The following is a 26,058-nucleotide window of genomic DNA, read 5'->3' as shown; positions in this document are numbered from 1 at the left end:
TAATTGTTACTGCGAAGTCCTATTTAGTTCAAGCACACACAGCCTCAAATGCCCACTCGTTTACCTGTTGCTCTGGATCAGTGGGAGGAGTCAAGAGGTGATGACATGACACACACCTGTTCCTCATGGCACATGTAGGTTTCACGTATCTACCACATCACATACCATTCTCTCTGAACCTCATGAGGAGAACACGTTCGGTAAGTATGCTCTTCACCTTTATTTCCTTATGTGAGACTAACACAGGCTGTATCCTAATGAATAAAAATGTTATACCAGGTGTTACTACAGAGTAGTATCCTTTTAATTTTTTTCCACAATATTCTGAATGTTTAGATGCAGTCAGATTTGACATCCTCTTATAGATTAAAAAAAAAAGTGTATTAACTATTGTGTATCAACTATTAACTGTTTGCTCATCTTATATATCCTTAAAGTTGTTTTACACCAAAAAAAATGTAAAAACAGTTTGAAGTCATACTGTGGATGATATTTCCTTCATCCAAACTGGTTTATATGAGTACTAGAGATCTCTAAGTTTCGAAAATACATTTTAATTTCTTTTAAATGTGTCTTCGTGTTAATTAGATTATGCGGCCAATCCAACATCAGAACGTTCCGTTGCTGTAAAAAAGCTCATCATTCTAGCATTTCCCCCTGATTTGTGTATAAAACAATCTAAAACATTTTTCATTATAGGTTTTGTTTAACTTATCACTTTTTTTGTTGTTGTTTGTTTGTTTTTAGTTGGTAGACTGAATGTGATGGAAACTACAGGTCAGATTTAAAGGCAGTGTTTTTCTGTATATGAATCCCAATGGGATTCTGTTCCAACAGCCAGTATCCAGGCAGCCCTCTCAAACCCTCAAAGGCAGAAGCCTAGATATGGCGGAATTCATGGACTGCATATGAACCTTGTGGGCATGGCTACAGAAACCATAACAGCAATGGAACATAAAAACTTGTGAAGGGGATCCCTGTAAACAGAAGGGGGGGAGGGTGTCGCATGCTAAGCAACAGTTTGTTTGTTTTTGTTTTTTATCTACCCACTTATAGCCCAATTCATTAAATCAGAATCAGCATGAAGGTATTTGAGTGCATTTTAAAAAGCATCCTATGTCATAATGTTTTTATAACATCAGAAAGTTTTAAAAAGACACTATTAATAATGTGCTCTCAAGTGCTTAGAAATGTTCTGATTCAGCATTTTGTTCCAAACACTGGAGCCTTAGCACCTAGGACCTGCTTTATAAAATGTTTTTGCTCTTGCCTTGAATATTTTAGATGAAAAATCCTTGAATCCTTATTGCTCCTTTTTAGGTCAGGTCCACAGCCAACAAGAGAGTAAAGTGGAATATACAATGTCTCCAGTAGGTGGCGCTATGAGTCTCTTACTTTTTGCTCAGTGGGTCACAGGTAGGCTGAATTTAGATTTCACTGACGACTGAATTTTGAAAGTGCAGAATCTAGTTAAGCTGTAGCAATGTATTACACTGGTTGTGTGATGTTGCTTTACCAAGTCAGCATAAAGCACTTCTTAGAATACAATCAAAAATGACATGGAATGGTTTTCGTTTTTAGTAATGTCACAGAACATGACACCATCTGCATTGCCAGAGCACAACCTGGGCTTTCCTCAACTGCCTGAAGACTTTAAAGAGATGGCCAAACAACTGGTGACTGGCCATTACACTGTTCAGTCAGCTCTACTATGTTACATCAGTAACGACTGTTACAAAATTTCAAATAATTGAAATTTTAGATCTAGATCTATTAGACCTAGTACATTATTTTAAACTGTGAATCAAAATCCCCAGTGTGGCATAATTTTCCATAAATGGGACAAGAACAGTAGAATGTTGCTCAGTTAACCTGATCACTCTTTGTCCCCACAGATGTTGAAATGTTCCAAGAAAGGTAAGAGCTCTGTGACGTTCATGGGTAATCCCAACAGAGTGACTCCATTACAAGTTTGTCGAACTGTGTGTATGGTACGAGTGCTGTTTGTAGGAGTTTGTATGGTACACTTACAAAGGCCACTTTAGGGCTTGCCAATGGACCATCTCCTGTAGACCATATGCAGAAAGACATGTTTCCTCTTGCACAGGGAGAACACAATTCTCTCTTGGCTAAGAATGACTTATTGTTTAGGTAAATGTGATGTCTTGATACATGCTCAGAATTTAAAGTTGCAGTCAGTTCTCTATTCTTTCTTCTAGATCCTACAAAAAATGTATTATCCTTTGCTGATATCTATAAACACTAAGTGACAAAAAAAAAAACTAAAGGCATTCTGGGGTGTTTTACATTGTGCTTTCAGTCTTGACAGGATGATATGTTTGTTACAGGTTACCCTCCCCCCATGCTGATGAGCTTCTCGTTTAACAGGTAGAGAGGTCATGCTTCCGCGATGTCACCAGCCTTTCCCACAACATTTGTTCTGGCTCTTTTACTGTTGAACTGGAAACTACATGGCTTTCCAAGGAGAAATTATGGTTTTCCAAGGATAAATGACTGAGGAAGTGGTAGTATCACAGGATTAATAATATTCCTTCATGTCTGCTCCCTATTTCTCCAAAGCTCTTCCACGACACCATTAAACAGAATGGGGGTGAACCCCATCTCTCTTTTCCCTGCACTCCTTTCCTCTCTGCCTCATCTCTTTGTTTCTGCTCCGCACTCTGCACTGAAGGCCAATGAAACAGCAGAGCAGGAACTAGCCTTGGTATTACACACCAAAATATATTCACACACACACACACACACACACACACACACACACACACCACATTCTGGTGTGTTATACCAAAAGAACCCTTTGCTCACACATCTTTCTCATTTCCTTTGGTTCCTTGGTAATATGTAATGTGGCCTTAAAGAACCTCACAGAGAAAATGTGGAACTGCACAAGTCTGCCACAAATCATCAAGCTCATGAGCAACACCACGGTTAGTCACACCCGTACTCGGGTCAAATAACAAACACACTTAGAAATCTGATCATGGTTGAGTCAACTTCCATTTCACTTCTCTCTCTCTCTCTCTCTCTCTCTCTCTCTCTCTCTCTCTCTCTCTCTCTCTCTCTCTCTCTCTCTCTCTGTGTCTCTCTCTCTCTCTCTCTCTCTCTCTCTCTCGGCTGAACTACAAACCCAGGAGAAATGCCATTGCTTTATGCGAGCATTTGTGGCTCCTCTCTCCTGGGCGGCTGTCCTACAGAACGCTACACAGCTTGACATGGAGCAGCTCAGGACATTGCTGTGGGCGGCTAAGCCTTTGCTGGAGACCATGCCCCCCTCTCCTTTAGTGCTGCCAGCCACAGTACAGAGCTCTCATCTAGCAGAAATGTGAGCAAATCTGACAGATAACTAACACAATACCCTTTTTCATGTTCCTTTTCCTTTGCTATAAGTGTATACATATTTCCTTCTTTCCTTAAATTTCTCTTACTCCCAGGATGAAGTTTTTATGTGAGGTCTTTAGCTCTCTGTCTGAAGGACAGAGGGAACAGATCAGGCAGTGGATGAAACACAGAGTTTTGGAAAATGATCCCAGCTGTCAACAAAATGTCACCCTTTCAGCCACCCCTGGTGAGTACCCACCAAAGACTTCTGAGCTTCCTTAAGCCAAAACAGTACCCAATTTCCTTAAGTACCTCTGTATATAGCAGCTTCCATCATCAAGGTATATAGCACAAATGTAAAGAGATTATGAAAGGGCTACAGATATTAAATATTACTCAATCTTTCTGTAAAACCTGAAATCATAATACAGGAAAGTTGAATTCACTTTCTGTCGATCACTGAAATTTCCAAGTACAAGCTGTGTAGGTACATTTTAGCAATATAATTACAGTGGCAAGCACAGCTTGCCTCATAACTTCATACAATACAACCAACGAGAACAGACGCGCAGAGAAAGGTAGCGTTAAATGGAGAGAACGTGGGAGAGAGAGGGCATTAAATGGAATGCTGACGTGGCCCGGTGATGATGAGGGATGAAAGCGCAAGAGTGAGGAGAAAGAGAACAGAAAACATGTGCAGGACCAAAAAACTACAGGACTGGAAGACGGGTGGAAAGGACAGGCCTCGTTTGTCATTACGTGGACCAGGCAGGAGGATGTCGGACTGAGTGTGCTCATGGTCATGTATGTGTGCTCTAAAATGCTGTACTATTTTACTCTAAAGGAAATGGTGTTTTAGACATATTCATTTCCTAAATAACTGTCATTTGTGGAATATTTTTCAGAAATTTGCATTACATTTTCAAATTGCAGAGCATGTGAAGAGACCGGTTTACTACCTTTTTGTGCTGTTTTTAAATATTTTTTTTCGCTTGGAATTACCAAGTGTTTAATTACAGCTACTGGAGCTGATCTCTATCATTGTGAACTGACATGGGAATTTGTGCTACATGGAACAGAGGGCCATGAGATTTATTTACTGGTTGTCCTGTCAACCCAGAGAAGGATGTTCCTAAGGACAGAGAAATGGTTGGGAAGAACGATGAGACAAGCCTCGCAGAAAATTCGAGCAAACAGAGAAGCAAGGTGGAGGAGAGGGAGAGTGAGATGAGGGCGGGGGGCATATGGGGAGGGAGGGAAATGGCAGCAAGTGGGAGGATGTGTTGCTGACCTCAGGTGCTCTCCGCGTCTCCCCAGTTAACTCCTCGTCTCCTGGATGCGCTGCTAGAAAGCCTTGGCTGAAGGCGGAGGTGCTAAGGATGATGGGACGTTTTGTTTCGCGGCTGACTGAGGAGGATGTGAACAGCATCCCGGCCAATGAGGTCAGTCCTGCTCAAACGAAACCCAACCCCCAAACCTCTTCATTCTGACACTCCGGAACAGCTCCCAGTAATTCTCTACTCAGTGACTCTGCCCCAAAAATGTCATATGAAATATGTTTGGTTTTTTTCAGTCCTAATTTCTGCCTCTTCCTCCCCCTCTCACTTTCTCAGCTGTGTAAGTTCTTCCAGAGCCCCGAATTCCTGCCCTCATTCACCAACGTGGGCGAGATGCAGCCTGTGAATGGACAGAATTTCTATCAACGGCTCAAGCGAGAGTGCTCCAATGGCAGCCAGACCTTCCTGAACCACCTGGACAGGTGTGTTGACATATAACAACTATGCCAATTTAATGCAAGAAGCATCATAGACTCTTAAAGCTCTTAATCCCTGATCACATCGTAATTGATTATGGGATTATTAAGATCTGGTGACTAATACACAGTTAAATTCTTCCCTGACCAGGCTTGGCAGTCTTGCTTGTTTCTATGACGATGCCCAGTCCCTAAATGCCACACTGAGTAAGAAGCTGTTGTACCAGCTGGGGAACTGTGAGAACTCTGGAACTGACAAGGTCTGGGAAATTATTTGCAAATGATTTTTCATAAGTAATCCTGGTTCTCTGTAGACAATGAAACTTTTTTTAAAGATTTAATTTGACCGCAGTTACTCTTGATATTATATTAAGCCCATCAGACAGCTGTTCTCTTATCTACCCACATACATTCCACTTGCAGAAAAACTACATTACATGGGTTACCAGAGTGTCATACTCTACCTTTAACATCCATATTTATGTACTTAAATTCCAATACAATTAAATTCAATATTTAAAATAAATGCAATTCAATGAAATACTAATGAGTCCACACATTCCTCCATCTTTTCCATGTTTGTACCTCTTTTTAACCACTTCCTTCTTTCTCTTCCTGTGTTTCCTCCTTCTTTAACCTTTCTTCCTCCTTCTCTCCTGCCCTCTTAGATGAAGAAGGAGCTTGTGAGGAAGATGATGTCAGACAGTGAGGCTCCTCCCACCCTGGAACTGCTGCGCTCTCTGGGTGCCAGCGCGTCCATCCTGCCTGCAGCGAAGCTAGCCAGCGTCAGCTCTGAGGTTCTAAGGGACACCCTGTCTAGTCTGAGCCAGGCTCAGTGGATGCCCGCTCAGGCCATGGTGCTGGCCAGAAAGCTCCTAGACAAGGATAAGGCTGGTCCTCCTTTTCTGATTTCCTCCTCATTCCGCATTTTTCATAACGGTCTAGGCCACGCTACACCACCATCGCTCTCTCACGCTCTCCTGTAGGACATCAATGGTGAGACGCTGTTGGCAATGGGCTCCATGGTCAGAGGGGTAGAAAGTGAACTACTGAAGAGAATCAACTCACAAGGGCTGCTGCGAAATCAAGGCCTAAAAAACATTAGTGAGAAGATGTCTTCATTACAAAAAAAGGCTCTGCTTGTGGGGGTGAGACAAATGGTTTATATATATATATATAATATTATTTATTTTATTTTTTTTATGACAGTTTTGCTGCGAGCCTTTTGTGAGCCTGACTTTCATCTGGTTCCCTGTCAGATGCAAATCAACGTGAGCATGCCTGATTTGGTGAAGCAGCTGCCGGACCCACTCCTTCCCTCTCTCTCTCTCTCCACTCTGGACAAAGCTAACATAAACTCTGTGGACCAGGTGGATGGCCGTAGCTGGTCCCGTGCACAGGTGCACACACACACATACATACACAAACTTCCATATGTAGAATTTCAGGTATGACCTAATTAGCACCATAATCTATTTTCTTTCATTGTGCCTCCTGCTTTTCATCTCTCCATAGTCTGTTTATCTTTTGAAGAAGATTTTTGGTAAAACAATCAAACCTCAGCAAATAAGGTGAGACCGTTGACTCCAACATAAGCGTGAGATGTAATGATATCAAGTGATGGGCCACAAATGCCTATGAATCAAAACTGGGCATTGATTCATTAGAAAATCTAACTCAATGGTGTCTTAACAGAAGCCTGGGCCAGGCTGTCCAGGGCGTAACCTGTGACATGGTTGGAAATGTCAATCAAAGTGATGCCTTGGAAATGGCACAGGCGCTTGCCAATTTTTCTGACTGGCTGTCTAGGTCACAGGTAAGGAGATTCATTTATTACAACATGCATGTGTTATTTCTCTCATTGGTCTGTCTCACTTGGTCTGGCCCTACCCCAGGTGCACTGCATCGCCCACAGCTTGTTCCTGAGCCTGGAGAAGCAGAGGCCTGCCTACTTCACAAACATCAGTGATGCAGAGCTCCTGGCCATTCCTGCCCTGCTGCTGGTCCACCTACCGTACGTTACTCTCACAGAGCTGCCTGACTCAGACAACTGCGTGTGCAGGCTTGCTGGGTTTAAATATGCTAATTAAAAATTTAAGCTCTTTCCTTTTTGTTTCCTGCTCACACAATCACATTTATGGACACATTTGAATATGCATGATGGTACGTACACGCACACACACACACACACACACACACACACACACACACACACACACACACACACACACACACACACACACACACACACCACATAGAGCAAAGATGATTCAGGGTCTCCCAGATGCAGTGTGCCCTCATTTCCTGGAGAAGATGAGTCAAGCCAACTTTTCCTCCCTGGCCAATAATGTATCATTACGCGGGGAACTCAGAAACAGAGCTCTCCGCTGCCTGGTAAAGCATGCGTACACACACACACCTGTCACACATCCCACCCCTGTCCCTGACCTAATCTATATTTTCCCTCTGCTCAGGGGAAGAATGCCTCAGAACTGTCCCCTGCAGAAGTCTTGTCTCTGGGGCCGGTTATTTGTGAGCTGGACCCTACCTGGATCTCCTCTCTGAAACCTTCAGCCATGAACAGTACTCTGCAGGCCCTGGCAACCTGTGGATACATTCCCTACTCTTACAGGGGACCTCTCTTCAAGTTGCTCATTAGCACCTATGGGTAATGTAGTGCATACTAAGCTATCCCAAGTCATGGCTGGGCATCTGATATTACGACCTTCTGCTAGCCTAATGTAGTTTTTTATATTAATTTTGCTGTAACTCATGTCATCTAAATTAGGGACCCGTCTGGTTGGTCAGAAGATGTCATGAAATCATTGGGACCACTTCTCTTATGGAATGATACTGCACTTGAGATGCTGCCTTCCAAAGTGAGTGAGAAAGTGCCGTCAGGAAAGGCTACATCTCATTCTACTTTTATTCTCACATTGCCTTGTTCCCTTATCTGAGGGGATGATGTTGATTCAGAATCAGGGGATGAGGTAGACTGTGAGGGAAGGAAAGACACCAAATTGAAAGTAAGAAGGAAAGTGAGAATGGGCTTAAACAAGTTTGGAGAACCACTCATAAAGTACTTTATGCAGCGTTGTAGAGCAGGGGTTTTTCATTTAGATAATGAGTGGAGCAGGGTAAAGCAGAAAATGTGTAGGACAGTGGATCATCGTGACTGGAGTTGAAACCCCCTGCCATGGAGAAAGAAACCATCTGTCTCAGTGTTGGATAAAAAGGACTTTCTTGATGTCAAATCCTAATAAACATGTCTTTATTATATATTATAGATTTAAGTCATTACAATACATCTAAATCAAATAAATTCCACTGTGGATTCAGCAGCTTTGGTTAAACTTGGTTATATTGGTCAAATGTGTAATTTTACAGAAACTGGTAACTTTCATTAAGTTGCATCAACAACTGTTTGTTCTAACTTTGTTCAACAATCACAAGCAAACAGTGTAGCTGTCAAAGACTTCAGCCAAGACAACTTGTATACGTAGCGTCAAGACTACAGCTGGAACTGCACAGTTTGGACTTTCCCACTTTAACACACCTAATTTGTTTGAGCGCTTCGATCCCACTATCTCCTAAATGCTTCGCATGTGGCCAACATAGGATTCAGATGCAGCCCCGCTCTGTCCCCTCTCTTCCTTATCCTTTCTTACCGCCCTGCCCTCTCACCTACTCCGCAGGCCTGGCTGAAGTCGTACCTGTCGGATCTGCTGGACCGCATGCTGGCGCAGGCTGCCGCTCCGACTCCGGAGAAGTTCCGTTTCAAGCCGGACCTTTTGGCACTGCGTCACAAACTTTTCTGGCTAAAAACTGGGCTCAACCAGCAGCGGCGCAGGAGAGAGGGTGGGTTCATAGAGTGGTGGGGGAAAGGTGATCGAGGAGACAAATACGTAATATGCACAGAGATGCAAGTTTATAATGTATGCCTATGCAGCAGTGGTTTGCAGCTTCAATCTCAGGACAGTATGAATTCTTCTGGACATGGATTCTACAAGATGCTGGAGGAGTTGTGAAAGAATGCTGAACCATTAAAAATGATGCTGCCGACAGCTGCTGCTAATCAGACGTGCATTTCTAACAGCCCTTTGCTCCTCATTCCTAACATGCCTAATACAGTTGAGATCTTGGGAGAACTAGCAGGCTGGCCCATTTCCTGGAACCATTTGATGATGATAAAACATGCATTGTGAAATGGTGCAGTATAATGGTCTTTAGTTGCCATTTGAGTGCAATAATTGGATTGATTTAGAGAGGCACAGGATGACAGTTGTGCGGGAGATGCTCAAAGTGACTAAAGGCAGCCATTTTGCTTGATACTAATGCAAGATAACCTGGTCTGCCTAACGTGTACCACACACCCTGCAGTCATGACATGTGATTTCATGAAACGTAGTTTGTGTGAGGGTGGAGGTGCACTTAAACTGCCAACTTGTCAGGTGAGAATAAAGGCTTAGACGACTCTCAAGCTCCGATAAAAGGTCTGTAGGCAAACGAGCAAGGGAGATCGGCTAGAAGGCTAAACCACAGGAGGAGGATGGGAAATACTAATGACAGGCTAAGGATCAAAACCAGGCAAATGGAACAGTGGCTTGGACTGACACACTCTCACTCCAGGTTTCCTCATGTACAAGTGTCAAACTGGGTGGAGTTAATTACGTGGGCAGGGAGGGAACTACATGAGGAACAGGTGGACATAATCAGTAGGAAGGGCAGAACAAGGGTTGTTGGAAGCGAGGGAGTTGTGGACAAGGGTGTGCACAGAACAACTTTAGTGTAGTGCCTTCTAAAAGCATACGAGCAGTGATGTGAAAAGTGGTGTTTTGCTTCTGAAGAAGCATGGATTAAAGCTCAAATGTACAGAATGGCAACTTTTATGCTCCGGTTTGTACACTATAATTTGAATACTAGGACCTATTGTGTACTCCCACCACCCTTATTTTATCTCGGCATAAGTTGTTCATTGTGGTAAATTAACTTGAGTCATTTAAGTCACACATGCCTTGCATTCAGTAATTCCCATGCCATGACCATTGGAAATTACCATAATGGGAATAATGAAAATAGGGTCATTCTCTATCTCCCTTTGACTTGTAGTGTCTTCAGGAGTGCAGCCTTCTCTGTCAGAGCCTACTCTGTCGGTCATTGAGGATCTGGGGCAGGGGAATGTATACTGGAGCCCCACCCAGCTCTTCAACATGACTGCTCAAACGTTCAAAGACGCCGTCTCCGTGCTCGGAGAGATACGTAATTACACTGCCGAACAACTCTCGGTGCTCAAGAAGAAAGCTGTTGAGGTACACACACAAACTCAGTGAGATCTTACATCACTGTGTTCACAAAGACAAACAACACATTCCACGAGTGCTCACCTGTATCTCATATTAAAGACATATCAAGTCTCAGAAAAAAGAACCTTGTATTTAAACTAAATCAATAATAAAGAAGCATTTTAATGAGGTGTATCCCAAATATGAATTACAGTTCAAAAATTGTTTGACATATTCAATAAAGCAGGTATTTGAAAATATTGTATTTTTGTATTATATGAATGCATTTGTCAGTAAATATAATCCAATAAAATCCAGTCTTTCATGTAAGATATTCCTGTTTTGCAGGTATGGGGGGATGTGACTATGCTGAATGAGACTCAGATAGTGGAGCTTGGCTGTGTGTCTCAGGGGTTTAATGAAAAGCAACTCCAAAACTTGAACATCACCTCACTGGACACCCTAGAACTTCTGTCAGTGTGCAACTGGAATCAAACACAGGTAACACACACACAAGGTATTATCAGCTGCTGACATGGCACCACTGTGGATAACTACTTACATACTCACACACATGCATCTCCATATTAAACATTAATGATACTAATGTGGATGTTAATGTCATGTTTCTTGCAGATGGCAGCCATCTGGCAGGGTTTTACTGACAAAACTGGACTAAAAATTCTTAAACTTGGAGCACTTGAGATGGTGGGTCTGGGCTCCTTTATTTGTGGACTACAGCCTAACCAGACAGATCAGCTCAATACTGGAGAATTCAAGTAAGACATTAGTAAAGATTGTGTGTGTGTGTATATATATATATATATATATATATATATATATATATATATATAAAAAATCACACACACAGTCCTGTACACAAACTAATGATCACTCAGAATTCTGTAAACTAATATTTGGGCATGCTTCTCTGTGTGTTTGGGTATATCAGGGAGGCGGTGGGGGAAATAGGCCGTGTCCTGTGCCCACTGAGTGCTCTGGAGTGTTTGAAGAGAAAAGCTGTCGCTGCATTTGGTGACCCAAAAGGGTGGGGTGAAGCTGAAGTTAGCACCATGGGCAACACAATTGGTCTGTTCCAAACAGTAGCCATTCAAAGTTTTAAATGTACAAAATGATTAAATTATGTATCCTGGGATAATAAAAGTTCCTTAAAGGGGACAGTCACAATCAAATAATCCACAGATTTACATTTGTATGTCACTTTTATCAAAACGACTTAGTTATGACCGACTACTATTTTAGCAAGGGTTAAGGGCCTTGTTCAGGGGCCAACAGTGGCAACTTGGCATTGGTGGGGCTTGAACTGGCTACCTTCTGATTACTAGTCAAGCACCACTGAGCTACCACTGCCCTCTGATCAGTTGTTGGATGCCATTTCCTTGTTTGTGAGTGACCGTGCAGAATTCTGTCCTTAGCTGGTCTGACTGCCACTGAGCTGGCCAGTCTGAAGTCATCTGTCCTGCCCTTCATCCAGCAGTCTGCCATCTCCCTCATCCCTCCTGAGCGCCTGGTGGTGAGTACCCCCCGCCCCCTATCTTGACTATTGCACTGTTTTCTTTAATGTAAATTTATCCTGTGCTCTTTGTTTTATGACCAGGCACTGTCAGTAAGCCAGCTGAGAGCCTTGGGTCCTGACAATGCTGCCATGATAACTGACACCCAGAGGCAAAGGCTGGCCATGGACCAGAGAGCTGCTGTAGATGAGGCAGTGGGACTGGCAATTCGCAGTGACTCCATCTCCAGCACAACCTCCCCAAATGCAATGCCACAAAAAGGAGGTGCGTATTCCCTAACCGCAAGAATACACATCGCCACAGATATTTTAGGGTGATTAGGCGTAAGTACATTTGGTTTGTTTTTTATCAGACTGAACTGAAGTCTGATGAGCAGTCATCTTCTATAAGGCCTAAAGGCACTGGCAAACACACATGTACACATTCTCTAAACATCAAGCGGGTGAGCTCTTGGGCATGTCAGTCACTTAACCCAAATTTGCTCACTACACAGGCAACGTTTTTGAATGTAAAAATGTCTGATGTTCTTTGTCATATTTTCTAATATGTCTCTCTCTGTGCTGTTTAGGGGCCCCAGAACAAACCATGTTTGGTATTGTAACTCTTCTCCAGCCTCTTGCACTGCTGTTGCTAAGATATATTCACTGATAACAGTGAAATACTTCCTGAAAACATCTATATCTGAATTACCAACTATAATAGACCTCACTGCTAATGCAATAACCTGTTTTAGTTAATAATTTATTTTATATTAACTCAAATGTATATAGAATATCGCTTGCAAAAAATACTATTACTGAAAGTGGTAGTAGGCTGGCCTATTCCAATCAAGCAGTTCATCCTCCTAATATTTTAAATAAAATATTCTATTGAGTTACATATTCACTCAGTGGCTATTAAACTATTTAATATATTATAGAGGAGTATACACTATAACGATTACTTGACAGTCTGAATTTGGCCCACTATTCAGCATGTTTACACATGAAAATGGAAAAGTACATAAACACAACCACATTTTAAGAGACAGGGAAAACACAATATTTATTCTTATTATACAATTGTGTATGAAGTACAATTGTTTAATATATATGAGAATTTCAGACCTGTAATTTGAGAATGGAGATTGTAAAACACTCAAACCAGATGAACTAGACAAAACTGCAATGGAGAAAGCTGAATAATAAAAAAGAATGGTTAGTTACATTTATATGGGATATCTTTGTACATTTCATGCTGGTACTTTACATATATTGTACAACATGAAACTTGTTTGATAATATTTTGAGAAACCAAGAGTCCTTCAAGAACTAAATAGAGAAATGACTCGAACCAATTTAGATTTAGATACTAGTTTTTGGTAAAAGAGAACAGGTAATGATTTTAAGATCTATGTTCAAATCATACTGATTAAAAGAGACTTGTAAGTGAAAGCTGTCACAAACCTGGATATTCCCACCATCCATTCTAGGGCCTGTCAAATGAATGACTCTAGAATGAATACTGAAAAAAAAAATGCCTGCATATTCATGTTAGGTCATCACATGAGCTACATGAAGGAGAAGTAATCTGAGATTTATAATGGGTTAATTTTGGCATTTCCAGATTAAGTATAATGCTAAAGAATGAAGGTGGTAATTAGTTTAGGCCTCAATCAGGAGGTTTTGGGAAATTTAAAAGTGCATGCAAATAATCAGAATCCAATGTAAACCTACTCGGATCACATTTATCAATAAATCAATAAAAAAACAAAAAACAGGAGCATTTTAAATAAGCCTGAGATCAGAATCTGCTGCTAATTAAATAATGGACATTCTCAAACTTAAAAAAAAAAAAAAAAAAAAAGTAAAGAAGGGTGCCTGATGCTTTTTCTTAGCTGACCGCAAAGAACAAACATCTTAACGAAGATCCTAATATAGAGGACCTTCAGCTGCCTAGAAAAGGGGAAAAAAAAACAGAACAGTATTTCCCCCATTTCCCAAAATCTATTTGGGACTCATCATCCAGTTATATCCTCTTTAAAAGAAAAGAAAAGAAAAATAAATAGCCACGTTACTGCTAGTAATACATATCATTACAAACCTTTATATACTTAGATTTGTCCAAGTATGAGAATATAGAGAACACAATGTCTGTTTAGACCAAGTAGTCAGGCAAGTGCCTTCATGTCCCTCTCCTCCCCTGCCTTCCTTGCTCATACAATCCCTTCACTTCGTCACACACTGCTGCATTCTAAGGTTCCTCTTCATCTAAGCAGAATCGAATCCCAAATTCAATGGCTTATTAGGCATATCATTAGTAAACATATCAGTACAGTATATAAGACAATCATAATTAGAACAGAAAGGTAACCATTACAGCATCTCATTTTAAATTTTACTATGACCATTAATACATTATACTTTTTCGACTGATTATTGAGAATTAAAAACAGAAATCATATCAATATATATCCAAAATCAGAACCAAGCATTTAAAATTAAAGGGTTATTGTAAGGTAACTGTAATCTCCATCTCCTGCAACTGTGTCTAACTATATTACAACTGACAATTAGCTATCAGTCTCTGTGTATTTAGAACAGAATATATTATTATAATATAATCATTCGAAACTACATTTAAAGACAAGTAGTATCTTAAACATTTAAAGCCAGAGTGATGAAATATTTTCTAGAGTGCTTTCACAATTTTCTGTTGAAGGTATTTATAAATTAAACTGCAAACCTGCATAACTCACTCTAAGATGGAACTACTACTGAAGGAAGACTAGCCAGCAAAATCGGACAGGTGGAGTTCTCAGAATAACATGACAGAAAAAAAAAAAAAAAAAGGAGGTCTCTATGAAATATTTTACATTTATGGTTTTTAAAGGTTTAATTACTACATGGACTGCTTGTTGTGTTCGGTGCCATACTAGGTATACAAAACCTATACTTTGAATTTGATGACACATCAAAATGTTTGTCTGTGGTACCAGCACAGAATGACCCTTAAAGTGATGTAGGGAACGATTAGTCAGGATAGACAATGCTTGTCTGTTACAAAGGCAACTGTGAATATTAAGACCCATAGGGGTTAAACAACATCAAAACGTAATCAGACTAAATAACTACATAAAACAAATGTAATTATACTTGCCAGATCCCCTTTATCAAGACTACACGGAGCTCTGATTGAAATTCTTTAAAGTTACCGTTGAACTTTAACCAGGTACACTACTATTGCGAGTGTCGGTGTGGAGTGTTTAAGGCACATTTTTTTAGAGCAACATTCAGTGTAAACACAAGGTCAGTAGAGCATCACATTTTAAACTACAGCTTCATTCATTGTCAGGCTCCCCACATCCCCCCTCCTCTGCGCTGTCTCAGTTCGGCTTGTCCGTTTTGTAGCTCGTAAGGAAGGCCATGCCATGAGTTCGGAAGTGCGTGTTGAGATCGGCAGCCTTGCTGAACTGACATCTGCACACTTTGCAAGCAAACTTGTCTTCCCCATCCTCTGGCTGTGGTGGTAACGCTGGAGATGCTGCCCTTGCTGCAGGCCCAGGAGTCACGTTACTTTGCTGATCATCTCCGTCAGGGGCGGGTGTGGGTGTGGAGGAACGCTCGGAGTCTGCATCACGCATGCGGTGGCTGATGAAGCGATGGCGACTGAGGGAAGAGCCAGACGCAAAACATGCCCCACACTGCTGACACTGCACTGCCCCGCCCATATCGCCACGGTGACTCTTGATGTGGTGTCGAAACTCCTCCTTATCTTCTGAAATAAAGCCACATGGCATGCAGCGGAAGCCCACCCCTTCCTGGTCCTGGGGCCATCCTCCCCGGAGAGAACGAGGTGGGTGGCCCTTGACCGGTGAGCCATCCTCTGCAGAGGCAGCAGTCACGGTGTTGAGGGCTCCGTCTTGCTCAGAGGAGCTGTCAGCAGTGTCAGTGGAGCGAGGACATACCTGGCACAAGGGCCCAAAAGGCAATATATAATGAGGAAGACAAACTACCATCAGTGAGCATCAGATGCTTACTTGTGTGTGCAGGCACACACTTGTATCTCTATACTTGGAGGTCAAAATGTCCTCAGAGGTGTAGTACAATGTTAAATAAAAATAATTGGACTAAACAAACTAACTAAAATAACTGGACTATATTTGCTTCCCTTTTTGCATGTTATAGTGTGTTTCCTTCTCTTATATGATTAATTAGAGCTTTTAGCTTTAACTTTCATTTTACCTGTGTTCTTTTTCCACTGGAGTTTCCTTCTTATACCATGTTTTCTACCAGCACGTCTCCCAACGTTACTCCGCCTGTTCTACGACGAGCCCTTTTCTAGCCATCCTGCACCTTGGCCTGCATCTTTGTTGGGCGGGTTCCACTCATTCTTCAAGCTGCTGGCCACCAGTAGCTGATTGTGTGTGTGTATGTGTGTGTGTGTGGTGACTTTGGCTAGTAGCTAGTTGGAGTCTCCGCGCTGCACTATTGTTTTGCTGACTTCTTCGACTTTCCGTTTGATTGGCCTTACCATTCTTGTATAAATACAGGTTGCTGTGGTTTTCACTGGATGCCTACAGTTTCTTTTTCTTCCCCCCCTTCAGATCAGTAGTTGGTCTACCTGCCTATCAGTGCTGGACAGTCATGTTTTGGTACACGCCAACACAGCCGTCATTTATATTCTCTTTACTGCTTGGACTCTGCCATGATGTCCTAGATACACCAGTCCTCCAGACCTTGACTTTCTTTTCACTGTTCAGCAGTTTCTGTTGTCCCTGCAATCTGGTCAAATGGTTGGGACCAGCAAAATCATCCCTTCCACCAGCAACCGAGAAATTATGCTGTCCTTCATCTTCCAACTCGCTCCACCTTCCGAATTCTTAAAAGCTGCCTGATCGAAAACAGTCTTAAACTGTAGTTGTTAAACTGTCACTTTCCTATTTATAAAGCACGTCTGATTAACAATCTCATTGTCCAGAATAATTTGAACACCTTTATTCCTAATAGTACACAATCTGGGAGTACTCAAACTCTCACCTTTGAACCAACTGTAAGGGATTTATGTCAAAGGCAACACTGCCCATTCCTCCGCAAATACCATGACAGCACTGACAGATAGGGGTGGTAACATCATGTTATGATGCTTTTCCTCAGTGGGGATTTGGTGTCTTCTTAAAATTGAAGGACAGATGGATAGTGCAAAATACAACATTCAGTAGGTCATTTATCTTATGGCCAAAACACCACAAGAATGGTTGAACAAAATGGAGAAATGGGCAGATTAAAGTCCAGTTCTCAATCCAATCAAGAACTTGTGGAACTGTTTTGAAAACTGGAATCCACAAGCATCATCAAACCAACGTGCAGAGCAAATTGGTCAGGAGAAACGGGCACAGATTAATCCCAAATAGTGGTAGAAATGCTGGTAGAAACTTGCACCAACAGGTTCTGATAAGAGCTAGACTAAAGGGATTTAATACATATGCAAAGAGCATTTTAAGCAATGCTTTTCTTACCTACAACAGGTAGCAAATATTTCTGAAAGGGATCATTTTTTGCATTTTTTCTATAAGGTGCAGCTCACAAGATGATGAATCAAACTGTTCTGTAGTCTTCAAATAAACCAATTTATGCTCCGTAGAGAGGGTCACCCTCATGGAGGCAGCCATGTTTAAAATAGATTTAGTACAGAATATCTAGAATATTTTCCAAGGCACTTTAAATCTTTGCATGGTCCAACTCACCACTACTCCCCTGGCCCTGCACCCTGGTCTTGTGTGTCCCCTTAAATTCAAACTTCTCACCAGTGACGGCATGTCATTTAGTGACTTCTGACATGTGGAACTTTCTATGATTAGTCCTTCAACACTGCTCTTTACTTTCTTTCCTAATTTCACAGTTCTTTCATTAGTAATAATTTTGTGTGCGATGTTTAATGCTTAGTTTGTTTTTGTATGCGTCTTCCTGTAAAGCCCTTTGAGTAGGAGAAGTTCTACACAAATGAAATCTATTATTAATCATAATTCATTTTTACACACTTCATTGATCCTACATGTATTTAGTCTAATGACATGTTGATGCTGAGCAGTAGTGAGAATTTCATGCTGGTTGTTTACAGAGAGAGAGGAGAGACTCACTCACCTGGCTTGGAGTGCTTGCTCCTCTTTGTCCTCCATGATGAATTTGCATATGTTTCTCCAGGATCAGCTTACTGCTAAAACTCTTTTTGCCCTCAGTGCACAACCTAAAGACACAAGCACACAAAATCTGATGATATGACAAAAAAAACAAACAAACAAAGCAGCTAATTAAAATGATTAAAGCATCAAATAGTTATAGGAGCAGAAGTGATCTGTACAGATGTTATCTTGGTAAGAACAGCATGAGAACAGCCAGGCTAACTCTAATGCTAATGGCTTGGCCTCGAGTAGAATTAGCAATAAGAATTTTTACATGCTTTCATAAAATAATCATTTGTAGTTTCAATTATTGTAAATATGGGACTTGTATGATAAACCATACAAGAGTTACAATGTTACAGATTAACAGTAGATTTCAGTTGCACAGGAAAAATAATCAGGGTTCAAGCCTTGGTAAACTTGTATCAAACAACAGCTACTAATGCTTTTGCACTCTTCAGATTAAGGAACTGTCTGGTCTTTGAGAGTTGCATGTCTTTTTGCCACTGCATTCCATTTTGTTCATCAGTGTTACTAAATCTGGCCAAGAGAAACTTCTGAGAATAGGTGTGCATCATAGACATATTATGTCTTCAGATTACACATCCAGGAGGGATAGAGTGTGTGTGTGTGTGTGTTCTCATACTCACTGGCAGTAGAAGGAAGCTCTTTTGATGCCTTTGTGTTTGACACGGATGTGTCGCCTGAGACTGGAGGAGGATGAGAAGGAGCCTTCACACTGTGTGCAGGGAAACCTCTTCAGCTCCTTCAGGACAGAATTGGTAATGTGACTGTAATTCATAGCAAATGGAGAAATACACTGGCAACAAGTACTTGCTGTTGCAGTGTACGAGATCACACATGCTCTGGTAATGCCGTCTGTCCACACCGCCTCCTCAGTGACCATAGCTGTGGTTTCTGACCTTTCTGTGCTGGGTAGCCATGTGGCTGATGTAGTTGTCTTTGTTGGTGTAGCGTGTCTGACACTCTGAGCAGCTCCAGATCAGGACATCGGGAAGGGCGGGGCTCTCCATAGCTCCTGGATTTCCCACACCTTCCTCCTCATCTTCTCTCCTCCACTCTTCACCATTGGAGCCCACCATCTTCACGGATCCCCTCCGAGCCGATATGTCGTTCAGGTGAACCGCAGTGTTCCTGTGAGAAGCCTGGAGGCAAAGCAGAATGGAGGAAAACAGACTAAAAATGGATGGCGTGTAAAACAACATTTCACTTTTGTATCAATCAGTCTTCCCAAGACAGGTGTTACAGCTGTGCTCTAATTCCCAATCCTGGTCTTGCCCTTGCTGGACATTTTAGTGTCTTCCCAGCATCCAACATATCTGATTTCATAAGATAATTAACAAGACATTGTCAGATTGGTTAAACTGCTATAAAAAGGCACAATATTTGCATATGACTGTACCCAAACAGAACCAGTTTATGAATAAAATAAGAGTCAGACCTTTACATGTTCTAGGAGGGAACCTCTCTGTGTGAACACCTTGTTGCAGTCAGGGCATTTAAACACTTGCACCTTTTGTTTCACTAGGTGAGTGTCAAAATGGAGGTTGAGCAAGCCTTTCTGGGTAAAAAGGGTCCGACACATCACACATTTATAGATCTCTCTACATGAAAGGGAAAGCACACACAGACACACATTAGAACAGTTTTCCTTACACCTACAGCATCTTAGAGATGTGACTGCTCTGGACACCTACTTGGAATGCTTGGGTGTGTGTGAGAGATCAGGGTGCTGAGCAGTACAGTGGGCATCAGCACTGGAGGCAGATTTGAAGGCCATGGGACAGGAGGGGCATTTATGGAAGATTTCACAATGAGCTGTCTGCATGTGAGTCTTCACTGCATTTAGACTATTCACACCTCCAAACACCACCTGACAACAGTCACACCTACAGATAGAGAGTGAAAATAAGGGTACTGAAGCAGTCAACCATACAAACGGAACAGTAACAAATACCAACTCTCTGTGCAGCAAGGAGTTTGTGTGTGTACCTGTGTCCAAGCTGGCGTGCGTAGTGCAGGCAGGCTTGCTGTGTGTGTGTGCTGAGGCTGTGGGGCTGGCAGATGAGGCCACACTCAGGGCAGACGAGAGGGGAGAGGTGCTGGTGAAGACGTTGGTGGGCTGCTGCACTGCAGGGATTCCACAGAGGCATCGGAGGAGAGCACTGCATGCAGCACTGCGCACCCCCCCCCCCCCCCCCCCCCCCCCCCCCCCAACACACACACACACACACACACACACACACACATTCAGTAACCAGACTTCATGCCATGAGGTGCTGGTTCTGCAACAACACACAACCATGTAGTGCACACTCACCGTGTCGACACCAGAGGGCTCAGCATGCTGGAAGTGTGCGGCCAGCTCTTCCCTCGAGCTGAACAGGCTATTACACTCCGGGCACCTGGAGCACAACCAGCAGCAAACATCGTCAGATAAACAGCAATATTACACTGTATTAGCAGGCACTGAGCATGGCAATCTTCTAGCATTCCCTGACAGGGAAATGGGAGAAAATATTTTGGGGAAAAAGAGGAGTTCACAGTGGAATTTTAATCGAAGAGTCAGATCAGCGTATGCTTACATTCATTTACATGTGTTAGTAACATGTCACTTCAACCAAATATCTATACAATTTTATACATTTTGTATGCTTATATACATATTGATTCCAGGTGATAGGGCCCAGTTATTACCAGTTATCAAGTACCCCAGGCTGTGCAGAGACATCCTCTATTCCAGGCACACAAGAGGAAGCCAGCAGAGGTGGAGAGAGCACACCTATGAAAGAAATGGTAAAGCAACCGGGCGATTAACCAAGAGAAGCAATTAATGAAGGGTTGGCAAACCTTGAAAAGTATCACATATAAACAGGTTATACATCATGCACAAGAAGAAAGGGTCATAATGTTGGTTGTGTATAAGTAAATCTCTTTAGGGAGCTACAGTACATTTAATTAGGTTTACATATGTGCATACAACTTCCAGTTCTATACTCTGATCTTTTATTACTTCTCTACCATATGTAAATGTCAAATAAAGATGAACCGCAGCTGAGTTTACACTGGGATTATACTGTGGGATTATTGTTGCAATTATGCTTTTGCAGGGTTCATTGGTCCACGGCATCTTATTTACTGCCACTGTAGCCAAAGTCAACCTAAGATTATCTTCTTGCAGTGGCAGGAATTTTTCTCCACCATCTCACAGTGAACCCACTGCTGTGACAAACATAAAGAACACAACCAATAAGGAGGAGATTATGCAGAACCCACACACCAAATTACAAATAAATTAATGTATAGCATAAGAAAATCAAGTATGTGGGACTCCAAGTAGGAAAAACATTTTGTGGAATTGTAGCAGTAGAGAGAAAGGTTTTTTTTCTAGTGTCTCCTTTTAGGTAAAAAAAGTTATATGTGAATTACAAATGCAGAACATTATAGAGTTTAGTGCTAGAAAAACATTATCGTATAGTTTGATTTTCAAAACAAGTGAGATCACACAGCTGCTCATGGAATTTGGTCAAGATTTCAGTGGCAGCATGTTGTACAGTGTGACATGCAACAAACGTATAAGACTGCTGGAATCTCCTAGTGTAAATCCATCTTAAATGACAGGAGTCCTTCCTAACTCACATGGATTTCCAGGAGGTAAAAAAGAAAATCATAAGCTATACCTAGACACTCCTGAGCTGTGAAATATGCTTAAATGAAGGAAGAAACCATCAGATTACCATCTCTGCAACCCACCTACGGGCACGGTGTCTGGCTGGCCAATCATCTGCTCCACACTGACAGGCTTCATGACCAGGTGCGAGCACTGCATGACCAGGCCTTTCTCCTTGTGCTTGCGTGCATGCAGCAGCAGGCTGCACTTGTTAAAGAAGATCAGGCGCTTGGTGCAATGGTTGCATGTCACCTCAATGCGCAGGGAGCGCCGATCGTAGTGGCGCGCCAAGCTGCGCTCCAGGGCAAAGGCGTCGCCGCACTCCAGGCAGCGGTAGCCAGTGGCGGGCACACCCAGGCCCCACTCGGGGGGTGGCAGCGTGGAGAGGTCAGGCTGATAGCTGGGCAGGGGATTTTTGCCATTGAGGATCTTGTTAAAGGCCTCAACAAGGGTGGACTGGCTGCGGGAGACTGGGGCTCCAGGGCTGTTCATGATGGACACCGGTCTGCCGGAAGGTCCGGCACTGCGGACCATCTTGTGGCCCAGCACGCGAGCTGTGACAACCGACTCCGATGAGGAGGAAACGGAAGGCGTGGCCGCCGCTTTTGGGCCACCACAGGCAGGGCGGGCAAGTTTCTGCGCCTTGCTGGCAGCAAACAGCATGGCTGCGCTGGCATCTTGCAAGGTGGCCACAGGCAGCACCGGAGTCTTCGCACCCTGAGGCTGCCCAGAGATAGCAGCAGCAGGTCTTTTAGGCCGGCTCAACACCTTACGAGCCCCCAACTGGATCTTTGCCCCATCAGGGCCTTTGGTGGCCCCACCTGTTGCTCCTTTAGGGGCCACCCTGGTAACAGTTCGTGTGATGTTGCCGGTCAAGGTTTTAACTGTCTTGATTCGAACTTTCAGAGGCCTAGAGGGCACCATGGAGGGGTCTGTGCTGTTCTCAGTAGCAGGCTTTGGGTCAGACCTTGAGGACTTTGCTCCTTCTGTGTCCACCTTCACGTCCACCTTACTTTGCTCGTCACTTTTCATAAGCTGGTCACCATCTCCGAGTTCCTGCCCATTCCCCCCACTCTCCACAGCATCTTTCTTGCCAGGAACCTCCACTGCACTCTCCTGTCCAAGCACTTTCTCCCCTAGCTGGGTGGTCAGCAAAGAGGTGGATAGCTGCAATGGGCTGGTGCTCTTCTGGGTAGCAGCTGACATTAAGTCTCTCCCCTGCAGGCAAGCAGGTGTTTCTGGCTCTGGGCTTTCAGGAGAGTCTCTCTCATCGATAATGTGCTCAGGGTATCGCTCTGCATTGGGCGAGTCATTTTTTTCAGTCATGGAAGTGGAATTACTATTGCCCTGTGTGGGTGTCTGATGGGGGCCAATGGGAGACAAGTGCTGTGGGACAGAAGTGTCCTCTCTAACTGGGCTTTTACTAGAGGGCAAAGACTGATATGAGGGAGAGGCAGCTGGGAAGTCACTAGACGACTCATGTCTATGAGGAGACATTTGGAGGTCTGGACTCTCCTGGATCATAAGTGGGGGGCTTTCAAGGTCTGGTTCTGACTCTTCATCTTCACATAAAGGATGTTGGACTCCAGCCTTTGAGATGCTGTTTAAAGACTGATCTAAAAGATTGGAGCTGATGGGAGAAGGATGTCCTACTTCATCTTCATCAACTTTGGAGGGGAGCAAACCAATTACATTTGTGGAAGGAGCAGAAACAGGTAAAGGCACGTGAGGTGGAAATATGGCAGGGTGATTGCAGGAACCACCATCCTGGTTGCCCTCATCACCTTCACTGGCGGTTTTAGGCGAGCAAAGAGACCAGAGCTGTCCATTGGGTTGCATTGGGGTTGGAGTGGAGTGCAGGGAGGCTTCCAGAGTTCCATCTGAGACAGCCTTGAATCCATTATAGAGCAGTGTGTCGGATGGCAAAAGGCTGTGTGGTCTAGGCAGAAGCTGGGGAGACAGCAGGGCACCACCTCCACTTCTGTCCACCTCATCCAGAACATCTCTTACTTGACTGACCATATCCTCATCCTCCTCATCTTCTCCACTTATGTACACATCAGAACATACACTGTTCTTCACTATAACACTCACAGCAGGCAAGTCATGGGAAGCTAGAGGAATGCTTTCACAGACTTCTGAGGAACTGGTAGGTCTTTGATTTGGACCCTCACTTCTCTCTTTTCCACCACTGGATTCACTGCGATTCCCATCAGGATCCCCAGAGTTAGACTGAATTGCCTCTTTAGCATCAATGTCTGGAATATCAAATGCTGCCAACAGGTCATCAAAATCTGGTGTTTTCATGTCTCCCATTCCTGTGTGACCAAGAAATGCTTACAGACACAATGAAACGAAATAAAACAAAAGTTGCAACTTACGTCGATAGCAAAGGAATGTTGAGTCAACAGTCCTTTGCTACCTGGGTAGTTTAGCTAGCCAGTTAGCTAGTCAGGCTAAAACTACAAAACACACACAAACCGACCACAACGAATATTATCTCGTTTTTCTGTGAGACCACCTAATGAAGGACGTCCATAACGTACATCTTGTATTGTTACAGAAACATGTGACTTAGATCACTTCATCGAGAGAAATAAGAAAGCAAAAAACTTGGCCTCAGGAAGTTGACACTTCCTGGGACCGAGTTCTGCTGCCCGGCTATTCTGATAGCCAGCTCGCCTTGCGCCAAACAGCAGCTCCAAAATCACAAAAATAACATTCCTGTCAGTCTCACTCGACGAAGAGGTTGGAACCGACAGTACAGGTGTGTAATGGATCCGAGCTAATAACACTGACAGGTTCGTAGCGACACACACCTGCTGCTCAGCCACTTCTAAACATCAGCTAAAAAGTCGCCAACTTTGCGTGAATTCGACTAGAACTCACACAGTTAAACGGCATCCGCGTCTTGGCCAACTTTAAAACCTCAAACTGTGTTATGCGAGATCGACCGGCCGTCTGCCGTCTCGGGTCGGTTAGCTAGCGGGCTAACTTGACGTTAAGTCGGGCGTCGCGAGCGCCACAAGAGCTCGCGGAGGTAGCCAAGTTAGCAAGCTAGCTAGCTAGCTGGCCAGCGTTAGCTAACCTAGCGCTGCAACCGCTGCAGCTAGTGAACCCGGGTTATGAAATGATGGATTTATACGGTAATTGCCGCGCACGTATTACTAGCTAGCAGCGTACGTAGGACGGAAGGCAGATGCCACTACTTGTGGTCTTGAAAGGGAAAGTTTTGTCCAACGTTACCTGGTCGCTTTCTCCTGACTGCTCCAGGCTTCAGGCAGGATGGCGCATGACAACGACGTCATCTCTACTAATCTAACGCTGTGTCAGCGTGAACGTTGGTACTGTCAATATTTTTAAAAATCCATTAATGCAATGTAATGTAATTAATGATGTGGCACTTTTGAATGTTCGTTGGAGATGGAGTCTGGATGTCATGCTTTTTTTTGTTTTTTTTGTCCGCCCGTTGATGTTTAACGCGGGTGGAGTGCGCAAAGCCGCGTTTTAAAGTTGAGTCTCTGTTAATTTAATTCACAGTTCATGGCCGTTTTAAACTCCGCTACAAGGGACGAGCCCTGACTTCATTCAGAGTCTCTCGGGCATGAACAGGTGCTTGCGGAACATGCATCTTGCGAAATGAGGACCGAGTAGTAACGAAGCATCTAACTATATAACTATCTCATTGGCTTATCTAAGTAACGCGGCGGGAGGGCAGAGCTATTTAGATTTCTATTTTTATCTACTATCGCCACAGCAAAAAATAAAATATTACGCCAAATATTCCAGTACACAACCAGAGCTATCCTAATGGTGTATTGCATCCCATCATGCCCACGTGGGCAGAACCTTCAGGTGACTTGGTAATATGGTTTGCATTTTTTTGCATACTGCATACTATACTGCATACTATAACGGGGACAAGTATCCAGTATAAATAAATATTGAGTGCAGTATGTAATGGGCTATTTCAAACAGAGCATATGAGACTGTATATGGTGCTATCAAAAATTGTGATAGCCTACTAAATACTACTCATATACTGATTGGGCAAAGATGAATTTTTCTAGTATGCGAAAAATAACCGTATGATATAATACTCTGGCAAAATGTTTCAGTACACAACCAGAGCTATCTTTGTGGTGTACTACAACCTGTCATGCAGCAATAGTGGAAAATAGTGGACAATCTAACATTGACATGACTCAGTAATATGGTTTGTGTTTGTCACATATTGGAAACTATTGCATACTACTAAAGGGGCAAGTATGCAGTATACAGTATAGACTGAGTGCAAT

At 43.0% G+C, this 26,058-nt stretch overlaps 2 protein-coding genes across 4 annotated transcripts; one reads left to right on the top strand and one right to left on the bottom strand.

Moving 5' to 3' along the window:
- The first annotated feature begins 179 nt into the window (after positions 1 to 179).
- On the top strand, positions 180 to 13,940 carry otoa (otoancorin). Its single transcript, XM_026999187.2, has 29 exons — positions 180 to 200; positions 1,321 to 1,416; positions 1,582 to 1,676; positions 1,896 to 1,917; positions 2,349 to 2,388; positions 2,581 to 2,725; positions 2,880 to 2,948; positions 3,153 to 3,343; positions 3,453 to 3,586; positions 4,657 to 4,781; positions 4,953 to 5,098; positions 5,244 to 5,352; positions 5,761 to 5,982; positions 6,079 to 6,240; positions 6,352 to 6,492; positions 6,608 to 6,663; positions 6,788 to 6,908; positions 6,988 to 7,106; positions 7,351 to 7,486; positions 7,567 to 7,760; positions 7,881 to 7,971; positions 8,788 to 8,950; positions 10,202 to 10,401; positions 10,723 to 10,875; positions 11,011 to 11,153; positions 11,327 to 11,463; positions 11,811 to 11,908; positions 11,993 to 12,173; positions 12,478 to 13,940. Exons 2-29 carry the CDS (start codon positions 1,362 to 1,364, stop codon positions 12,555 to 12,557), a joined length of 3,528 nt encoding a protein of 1,175 aa, XP_026854988.2. The 5' UTR covers positions 180 to 200; positions 1,321 to 1,361; the 3' UTR covers positions 12,558 to 13,940.
- Positions 13,941 to 25,043, bottom strand: znf687a (zinc finger protein 687a). 3 transcript variants are annotated; one of them, XM_026999103.2, is made up of 11 exons: positions 25,007 to 25,043; positions 21,844 to 24,078; positions 20,788 to 20,872; positions 20,411 to 20,495; positions 20,083 to 20,267; positions 19,788 to 19,979; positions 19,532 to 19,694; positions 18,993 to 19,235; positions 18,720 to 18,835; positions 18,032 to 18,134; positions 13,941 to 15,855 (listed from the first exon to the last, which is right to left on the bottom strand). In XM_026999103.2, exons 2-11 carry the CDS (start codon positions 24,074 to 24,076, stop codon positions 15,274 to 15,276), a joined length of 3,987 nt encoding a protein of 1,328 aa, XP_026854904.2. In that variant the 5' UTR covers positions 24,077 to 24,078; positions 25,007 to 25,043; the 3' UTR covers positions 13,941 to 15,273. The 3 variants fall into 3 exon arrangements, with proteins under 3 accessions (XP_026854904.2, XP_026854906.2, XP_026854905.2); XM_026999105.2 differs by having other exon boundaries at positions 15,752 to 15,823; XM_026999104.2 differs by lacking the exon at positions 13,941 to 15,855 and adding an exon at positions 16,263 to 17,882.
- Positions 25,044 to 26,058: the final 1,015 nt, after the last annotated feature.

Source organism: Electrophorus electricus, chromosome 10 (genome assembly GCF_013358815.1).
Source record: "Electrophorus electricus isolate fEleEle1 chromosome 10, fEleEle1.pri, whole genome shotgun sequence".
Taxonomy (NCBI): domain Eukaryota; kingdom Metazoa; phylum Chordata; class Actinopteri; order Gymnotiformes; family Gymnotidae; genus Electrophorus; species Electrophorus electricus.
Note: the sequence above shows the minus strand (reverse complement) of the source record. Positions and strands in the feature narration are given on the sequence as shown.